We start from the raw sequence: 9,685 nt of genomic DNA on the forward strand, positions 1-9,685 counted from the left end.
GCTACTTGGGAGGCTGAGGCAGGAGACTCGCTTGAGCCCAGGAGTTGGAGGTTGCTGTGAGCGTGATGCCATGACACTCTACCCAGGGGGATAGCTTGAGGCTCCGTCTCAAAAAAAAATAAAAAATAAAAATAAATAAATAAATAAACGGCTTTCTTAGAGCACTGTGTTCATTTGTTAAATTTAGTAGATTCCCTGACAAATTAGGGCCCACTTCCAACTCAAGATCAGTAGGAAATAAAGAATGGAGGCCGGGTAAGGTGGCTCATGGCTGTAATCCTAGCGCTCTGGGAGGCAGAAACAGGAGAATCTTGAGGTTAGGAGTTCAAGAAGAGCCTAAGCAAGAATGACACTCCATCCCTATCTCTACAAAAAAATAGAAAAATTAGCTGGTGGCATGTGCCTGTTGGCCCAACTACTCAGGAGGCTGAGGCAGGGGATTCACTCGAGCCCAGGTGTTTGAGGTTGTTATGAGCTATGATGATGCCACTGCATTCTAGCCAGGAGAGCAAAGCAGGACCTTGTTTAAAAAAAAAAAAAAAAGAAAGGAACAAATGTAAAAAACTCAGAGATTTTAAGATAATTCTACTGGATTAGTTGATTTGATGTAAGGTAACTTTTCTATACACTTAATTGTGTAGATTTGGACACTCCTATAGAAATCAATCATTTTCATTCCTTTTTTTTTGAGACAGAGTCTCACCATGTCACTCTCAGTAGAGTGCTGTGGCGTTACACCTCACAGCAACATCAAACTCTTGGGCTTAAGCGATTCTCTTACCTTAGCCTCCCAAGTAGCTGGGACTACAGGCACTTGCCACAACATCTGGCTTTTTTTAGAGGCAAGGTTTCACTCTGGATCAGGCTGGTCTCGAACTTCTGAGCTCAAGTGATCCACCTACCTTGCAACCTCAAACTCTTGGGCTCAAGCGACCCTCTTACCTCAGCCTCCCAAGTAGCTGGTACTATGGGCGCTCCCCCCCTCCCCCCCAACACACACACAAAGAATAGCCTGGCTATTCTTTTAGAGACAGAGTCTTGCTCTTGCTCAGGCTCCTGAGCTTACTCAAACTCCTGAGCTTAGGCAATTCACCCACCTTGGCCTCCCAGAGTGCTAGAAATCAGTCATTTCAAGTCACTCACCCTTGACTTTCAACCCACTGAAATGCTAACAGTGTTGATTACACACAGAGGACACTGGAATTGCTGGGATTTTGTCTTGATTAGGGAGAAATGGGATGAGGGGATGGAGAGAGAGGAAGTCAGAGCAGCTGATACCTGACAAGACTCCGGCGACAACCTGGTGGGGAAAATGAGCTGCAAGGTAGATTCGTGACAAACAGACGTTCAGCTGTACAACCCAGAATCCCAACCACAGAATGACGTTCAAACACCTGCAGTGGAAGAGGAAGCCGTAAGAGAACTTGGGTGTGGATCCTTCAGCAAAGAAAACAGTCCCAGCAGGAATGTTGGAGCCTGGCAAACCTAGGTGCCATCAGTGGAATTTTTATAAGTTGAAGCCCTTACTGTAAGCTCAAAGATGCCTGTAGCAAGAGGCGAACACTTGAGTATTTTATCTGTTTGGTAGTTAAGTATTTGCACAGGGGCTACATACCCAGGATTCCCTATGGTAGGAATGGATTATGTTTCTGGTTGTTTGAACATTTTAATCTGGATGGGGAGACTCCAGGGTTGGTGCAGACATGGGTTTTGGTTTCCGTCCTGCCACTACCTCACTAGCTGATCTTTAGAAGCCCCTTTATGGTATTAGGCCTCGTGGTTTCTTTATCTGTGAAACGAGAGGTTACATGCCTGGATCCCTGCCAGCCCAAATATCCTGTGACTCAGCAAAAGTGGCACAACTCTAATCCATGTCAACCCAAGATGTGGGAATGAGCTGAGAATGTGAGGAAGGACAAGTGGTATGTGACAGCTGAAGACAGAGCCACCTCCTACTCTTGCCATCCACCCCAGTGGTGAGTTCTTACCGAAATCTGTAGGTCGTCCTTTTCTTTTCCCGAAATATGGAGAGGGTAGATGTGACCATCACGTAGTATACACCTGCTGTACCCATGGCGTGGCCCGAGGGACTCCCTAAAGGGCAGGGAAGAGATGAATGGACTAAGAAGATCTTCATCTGAGAGACTGCCAGGTGCATCATCTCCCCAGACCCCCAGCTATCTGTCCATCCACCTGCCCATCCATCCATTCACTCACTCTTCCATCCTGCCATCCGCTCATTTATCCATAACTTGTTTACTTGACAAATATCTGTGGAGGTGCTATAATGTGCCAACCATTGTGCAAAGCTCTGGGAATACCATGTGAGCAAAAGCACAGAAGCTTCCTGCCCTTGTAGTTACACACAGCCTGGAGATTACACAAAGGATCAGCATACTGGGTGCACAGTTACAAACCGATCTGCCTTCCACCACTTCTGTTCTCTCCCTCTGCTCTTTCGCCTCTTGGCCTCACTGTTCAGGAGAGTGCTGGGCATGCTCCCACCTCAGGCCTTCATGTGGCAATCCTCTGGCCAGATAGCTCTTCTGCCAGAAAATCCCTGGCCGACTCCCTCACATTCTTCGAGTCTTGATTCAGATCTCGCTTTCCCAATGAGTTGTGCTCTGACCACTTTATTTAATACTGCATATTAATTAACCTTTATTACTCAGGTTCCCTTTCCTGATTCCTCTGCCCTGAGAAATAGAGGGTTCTGAGATGATGCGCCACCCAGAACTGCTCCTGGATGGAAGACCTTATTTCCCACTGTTGAGAGTGTGATGGCACATGGCCCTCCACTCTCAGCCTTCTCTTGGCATTGCCCTAGGCTGAGGAAAGCCACCTTAATTAAGGTTATGCTCTCTCTAAAGGGAACCTGCACACAATAACTGGTCTATATCGGGCATAAAGGCCTGGTCCCCTCGACCCAGTTCGAAGTAACTCTGAAGAGCCATCCCCCACTTCAGAGCTCCCTGTAGGGTCAGTTGAGACAGAATTGCAGGATTTCTCCTTCTGCCCTGTTTGTTCCGGCCCTTTCCTTGGCATAGGTGTTGATCTGGAGAGTATCTAAACCCCTCTAATCTCCAGCTGAGCCTGCTTTCCAGGGAACCCCATAGGTAAAGCTTTTCTTTCCTTTTTCTTTTCTTTCTTGCTTCCCTCTTCTTCCTCCCCTTTCTCTTTTTCTTTCTTTCTTTCTATTTTTTTTTTAGAGACAGGGTCTCACTTTGTTGCCCTCTGTAGAGGCTGTGGCATCACGGCTCTCAGCAACCTCCAGCTCTTGGGCTTAGGCAATTCTCTTGGGAGAATGGGATCTCGCTCTTGTTCAGACTGATCTTGAACTCCTGAACTCAGACAATGCACATGCCTCAGCCTCCCAGAGTGCTAGGATTTAAGGCATGAGCCACTGTGCTCAGCCTTCCTTTTTTATTATTTTTTAAGAGTTGGAGGTTTCACTTTTGCTCAGGCTAGTCTCAAACTCCTGAACTCAAGCAATGTGCCCATCTCAACCTCCCAAAGTGCTAGGATTACAGGCATGAACCATGGTGCCCAGCCTCTCTTTCTCCTATTTTGCATATAAAAGATCATCCGCTAATGCCCTGAATGCTTTATTTACTATGATTTTTATGTATTGCACCTCCTCCATTTGAATTTCAGCTTCAGGAAGGCAGGGATCTTCGTATCTGTTTCACCGACACAGGTACCTCTAATACCTAAGACAATGACTAGCCCTTAGTAGGCGCTCCATAAACGGCTTTATGAATGAGCAAATACTCTCTGAAGTGAATCAGTGGTCTGTGAGAGTGCTCTAAGGAGCATTCCCTAGTCTGGGGGTCAGAAAAAAGGCCTCTGAGGGAGGGATGTTAATCCTATGACCTCAGGGTGAGGGAGGGGTTAGCGCTTCCTATTACACAAAGTGAAAAACTAAATCTATTGTTTGACTTTACAATACCTATCTGGCTGAAACAAACAAAATGAGGGCAGGGCAGGCAGCTCAGGAGAACACATCCTCTGGACCAGGCTGCTGAGAAGGCCAGTCAAGGCTCGGGCTTCTACCACTTTCCCTCCCTTGACAAAGCGCCATGGTGCAGTAACTATCTCAAGTGCTTTGTCCATAGGGGTGCCCGTGCCTCTATGGACTAATAATTGAGCTTCTGGAATAGGCACATTTCCAAAGTGACAGTAATAGGCTATTCAGGAAAGACCTGATGAAGTCAATTAAAGTGGATTTGTACCAAATTGATGCCCATGACAAAAGTGTGAAGGAATGGCTCTCCTCATGTCCCCTCAAGGTCAGCTTCCTTCATACAAATGGTAATAAGTGTCTGTGATGAACAAAGTCCACCCTGCTTCTTTCTCTACAGGGGCTGGGACTCTTACCTGGTCCAGTCTCACAGGTGATAGGGAATTGCTTTATCAGGGGCACGGAAGTGTTGCTGTAGTAGTCCGTGTCCAGGACCCACCAGTATGGGCGCTGTCCAAAGAGAATCCTATGGAGAAGCAGCACCAGTGTCTGTAGTTAATGAATGGATGCTTTGGCCGAAGCCCACAACTTTGAGAAAGAGAGCACCTTGAGGAAAAGCACCACAAGTTGGCTCCACAAAGAACTGGGTAACTGGGGAGAAGTCCGGGAGGGAGCTGTTTTATGACATATCCTTATAAAACATTTGCATTGTGAACCATTTGAATGTGTCATCTTTTCAGACATAAGTAAAAAATAAACCTAAGATTCCAAAATCCATATTAACGGCAGCAGTGTGACTTTGTTTGTTTGACACAGGGTCTTGCTCTGTCACCTGGATGTCATAGCTCACTGTAACCTCAAACTCCTGGGTTCAAGAGATTCTCCTGCCTCAGCCTCCCTATTAGCTGGGACCACAGGAGCCCACCAGGACACCCAGCTAATTGTTCTATTTTTGGTAGAGATGGGGTCTTGCTCTTACTCAGACTGGTCCTGAACTTCTGCCCTCAAGCAACCCTTCTGCCTCAGCCTCCCAGAGTGCTAGGATTACTGTGAGCCATCAAGTCCAGCTGACTTTTTTTTTTTTTTTTTTGAGACAGAGTCTCACCATGTTGCCCTCATTAGAGTGACATAGTGTCACAATTCACAGCAACCTCAAACTCTTGGGCTTAAGCGATTTTCTTGTCTCAGCCTCCCAAGTAGCTGGGACTACAGGTGCTTGCCACAATGCCTAGCTAGTTTTTGTTGTAGTTATCATTGTTGTATAGCAGGCCCAGACAGACCTCGTGTATGTGGCTGGTGTCTTAACCACTGAGCTATGGGTACCGAGCTACAGCTGACTTTTTTTTTTTGCAGTTTTTGGCTGGGGCTGGGTTTGAACCTGCCACCTCTGGTATATGGAGCCAGTGCCCTACTCCTTGAGCCACAGGCGCCACCCCGCAGCTGACTTTTTTTTTTAAACCTCAAAAAGAATTTGTTCAGGAAGAATGCATATGGAACTACAGTTTGCAAGTTGGATTTGCATATATTACAGGTTCCCTCGTCTCTTTCTTCAGGCCTCAGGGATCTTGCATTTTCTCTAGCATCAGAGAATGCACCTGGCCCCAAAGATAAGCCCCACAAAAGATGTAGGCCTCCATTCCCCTCATCATTGCTCTCTGTGAGGTCATAGATAGCTTTAGATGCTTGTTCTATATCCCCTTTGTTTTGAAACAGACTATCTCAGACAAACCATTTCTGCTTTTAAAGCACTAGGTATGTTCTTCACTGTGGAAATAGGTGGCAAATGTCAGTCAGGGTGACTCTTTTCCCTGTGAAGGTGGAATTGTGATTTCTAACCTCCACCAATACAGAATCCACAGCTCTTTCTTTCTTTTTTTTTTTTTTTTTGAGACAGAGCCTCTTTAACTGAGGTCAGATTTTTGGAATAACCCTTTATCTTTTTACTCTTTAGGGGCATGTTGCTAAAAGGGACATTACAGACATTCTTTTTTCATTTTTTGAGACAGAGTCTCACTACGTCACCCTTGGGAGAGTACTGTAGTGTCACAGCTCACAGTAACCTCCAACTCTTGTGCTCAAGCGATTCTCTTACTTCAGCCTCCCAAGTAGCTGGGACTACAGGAGCCTACCACAATGCCTGGCTATTGTTTGGCTGCAGTTGGCATTGTTGTTTGGCAGCCTGGGCTGGGTTTGAACCCACCAGCCCCACTATATGTGGCCAGCGCCCTAGCTGCTGAGCTACAGTAGCTTTTTTTTTTTTTTAAACTTTTATTCATTTATTTATTTATTTGCCAGTTTTGGCCGGGGCTGGGTTTGAACCTATCACCTCTGGCATATGGGACCAGCGTCCTACCCTTTTGAGCCACAGGCGCCACCCTACAGTAGCTTTTTCAACAGAGGTTTCTAGAATCTCATTAGTCTGCCTTGGGCTCCAGAAACTAATAACAATTTTTTTTCCTACTCTAAAGAACTTTTATTGTTATGGCCAAAGGATATTAGAGCTGGAAGAGACCTTAAGAGGCCTGATGATAGACAAAGATAGTTTTAGGGATGGGAAAAGTCTTAAGAGGGCAGCTGTTCACCTTCATTTTTTTTTTTTTTTGCAGTTTTTGGCCGGGCCGAGTTTGAGCCTGCCACCTCCGGTATATAGGGCTAGTGCCCTACTCCTTTGAGCCACAGGCGCCGCCCCTCCCCTTCATTTTTTAGATGATGAAATAGAGACCAAACTAGTAGGGACTAGAGTCAGATGGTGCTGACTAACAAGAATCAATTGTTGGCCATGTGCAGTGGCTCACACCTGTAATCCCTGCACTTTGGGAGGCCGAGTCAGATGGATTGCTTGAGCTCATGAGTTCTAGATCAACCTGAGCAAAAGTGAGACCTCGTCTCTACTAAAAATATAAAAACTGAGGCAAGAGGATCTCTTGAACCCAAGAGTTGGAGGTTGCTGTGAGCTATGATGCCACAGCACTCTACCCAGGGTGACAGCTAGAGATTTTGTCTCAAAAAAAAAAAAAAGAAAAAAAAGTAAATTGTTAAAAAGTCAGGAATTTTGCAAGTTAGAACCATCAGTATCTTGAAAGTGGCCATAAGGTAAATAGTCATACGATGGAAATTGGCAAATGCTAACCTCAGTCCCCCCCAGCAGAGAGTCAGTTTATCAGCCCTGGATATAACATAGTTCTTAAGAGCATCGCCCCTGAAGCCAGCCTGCCTGGGCTTCAATCCTGGCCCTGCCATTTACTAACCATGTTGGGATAATTTAACTCAGGGCCTTGGTCTCTTTATCTGTGAAACAGCAGTAACAACCCTACAAGAAAGCAATTAGCACATGGCCTGGTACATACTAAGTGCTCAATAAATGTTAACTACGATTGTTATAGATTGTAAAACAGATGATATGACTTGCCAAGGACATGCAATTGGTAGGTGGCAGAACAATGACTGGAGCCGGTTCTCTGGATTGCTTTTCATTACCCCACACAACAGGTTTTTGAATCATCTATATTTCCTTTCTTTATACGTCCTCTTTCTTCTCTTATATATCTGCCTTTATGTTACCGAAGTCATAAAACTATCCCTTTGTTCAAAGTTTGTAACTCAGAATTTTCACTAAATTCAACTATTCATCCACCCCTTTAAGCCATATGAAATAAGCTTTCCCGTATTTTCTTTCCTTTTTCTTTTCTTTTTATTTTTTTTTAGACAGAGTCTCACTTTGTCACCCTTGGTAGAGTGCCATGGTGTCATAACTCACAGCAACCTCAAACTGTTGGGCTCAAGTGATCCTCTTGCTTCAGCCTGCTGCGTAGCTGGGACTACAGGCGCTTGCTACAACGCATGGCTATTTTTAGAGATGGGGTCTTGCTCTTGCTCAGGCTGGTCTCCAATTCCTGAACTCAATCAATCCACCTGCCTCAGCCTCCCAGAGTGCTAAGATTACAAGCATGAGCCACCACGCTGGGCTGTATTTTCAACTTGCTGACAGGTTTTCTCTGTTCTCCTTCTTCATGCAGATAATCCGAAGTCAAGAGGGGGAAGTAGACTGTCCTCACACCCCCTTCATACATCCTGAATAGCACTGGGAAAATAGTTTCTTTTTTCTCCCTTTTCCCCCACCAGACAGAGTCTTAACTTTTGCCCCCAGGCTAGGGTGCCATGGCATTAGCCTAGCTCTCAGCAACCTTAAACTCCTGGATTTAAGTGATCCTGCCTCAGCCTCCTGAGTAGCTGGGACTACAGGTGCCTGCCACAACACCTAGCTAATTTTTCTATTTTTAGTATAGACAGGGTCTTGCTCTTTCTCAGGCTGGTCTCAAACTCCTGAGATCAAAGGATCCTCCGAGAGTGCTAGGATTACAGACATGAACCATCACGCCTGGCTGATGCATGGTGTCTTAAACAGTGGTCTTTGAGGGCCTGTGACAGGAGAACCAGTCCCCGGATGCCCTCCCCCTGCCCCCAATACTTCCTCTGGCCGCAGAGTCAAAAGTACCACACAGTACAGGTACAGCTCTAGGAGGAAGCTTTTTAAGCAAGCTGAGTTTTGTTTATTTTATTTTATTTTTTTTTGGAGACAGAGTTTCACTCTGTTGCCTAGGCTGGTGTGCCATGGTGGCAGCCTACATCACAGCAACCTCAAAATCCCAGGTTCAAGCAATCCTCCTGCCTCAGTCTCCTGAGTAGCTGGGACTTCAGGCACCCACAACAGCCTGCTAATTTTTCTATATTTGGTAGTGATGGGGTCTTAGACTTGCTCAGTCTGGTCTCCACCTCCTGAGCTCAAGGGATCCTCCTGCTTTGGCCTCCCAGACTTCTAGGATTATAGGCCTGAACCACCGTGCCCAACTGGAAAAAAACTTCTGATGGACAGACATTTCCAGAAAGAATGCCAGCTGCTTTTCTTGCTGATTGCCTCCATATATGATTCTTACCACTTAAAGACAAGGTTGAGCCAGTCTCCAATCACAGCTACCCAGAGGAGTTTGATGCCCACAGCTTCTCGAAGATGAAACCAGATGGGAAAGAGGACGTAGAAGGCATTCCTGAGATCTGCGATCACGGACACCAAGATGAACCAGTCCTGGGAGTCTTCATAATTCACTTGGAGGTAGCGTGTTGACTGGATCCCAAAGTCATGGAGAGCATTCATTCCTTCCTCCATCCTCATTTCCTTGGCACCTCAAAAAGCCTTCAGCAGAGCCCTTGCAGTGATTTCAGGCTTGGTGGTGATTGCTCTGCTATCAGCCTGTGCCTTGCCCCTGTTTTATACACCCTGTATCCAGTCTGCAGGTCAACCCAGCCCTGATCTTTGGACTCAAAAACCACATTTGTCTAAAATCTATTGATCAAAGGTGCATCACTAGGAGGTTGATGCAAACATGTTCAGGGTAATTTACGTAAAATAGAAAAACAGGCACACAAAAACTGCCTGATCGGCCATGTACTCAGCAGAGCCAATTATTAACTTTGGCATGCTGCATGACAGTGCCAGGGGCTGCCCTCCTGGTCCCTGAAACCAGGCCAGAGACAGGACAGAGTCTAAATCTACCACTGTTCTTGTAAAGGTGTCTGATTTCCTAAGTGGGCAACTGCACTTGTTTGGGGACAGAGAAAAGTCTTGGTGCTCTAGCTGTTCAACTTTTAAGTTACTAATTTTAAAATATAGTAGGGGCTCGGTGCCTGTGGCTCAAGTGGCTAAGGCGCCAGCCACATACACCTAAG

The 9,685-nt window shown here is 45.9% G+C and overlaps 1 protein-coding gene across 1 annotated transcript in view; it reads right to left on the reverse strand.

Moving 5' to 3' along the window:
- The window catches only part of G6PC (glucose-6-phosphatase catalytic subunit), a 12,522-nt gene extending 3,303 nt beyond the window's left edge, over positions 1 to 9,219 (reverse strand). Inside the window, exons 1-4 of the mRNA XM_003786313.3 lie at positions 8,896 to 9,219; positions 4,378 to 4,487; positions 1,989 to 2,094; positions 1,279 to 1,394 (exon numbers count right to left, since the gene is read on the reverse strand). Of these exons, the coding sequence (XP_003786361.1) occupies positions 1,279 to 1,394; positions 1,989 to 2,094; positions 4,378 to 4,487; positions 8,896 to 9,131 (568 nt within the window). The 5' untranslated portion in view covers positions 9,132 to 9,219. The remainder of the gene's footprint in view (positions 1 to 1,278; positions 1,395 to 1,988; positions 2,095 to 4,377; positions 4,488 to 8,895) is intronic.
- Between the last annotated feature and the right edge of the window lie 466 nt (positions 9,220 to 9,685).

The sequence above is a fragment of the Otolemur garnettii genome, unplaced genomic scaffold (assembly GCF_000181295.1).
Source record: "Otolemur garnettii isolate 467f Iridium unplaced genomic scaffold, OtoGar3 scaffold00018, whole genome shotgun sequence".
NCBI lineage: Eukaryota > Metazoa > Chordata > Mammalia > Primates > Galagidae > Otolemur > Otolemur garnettii.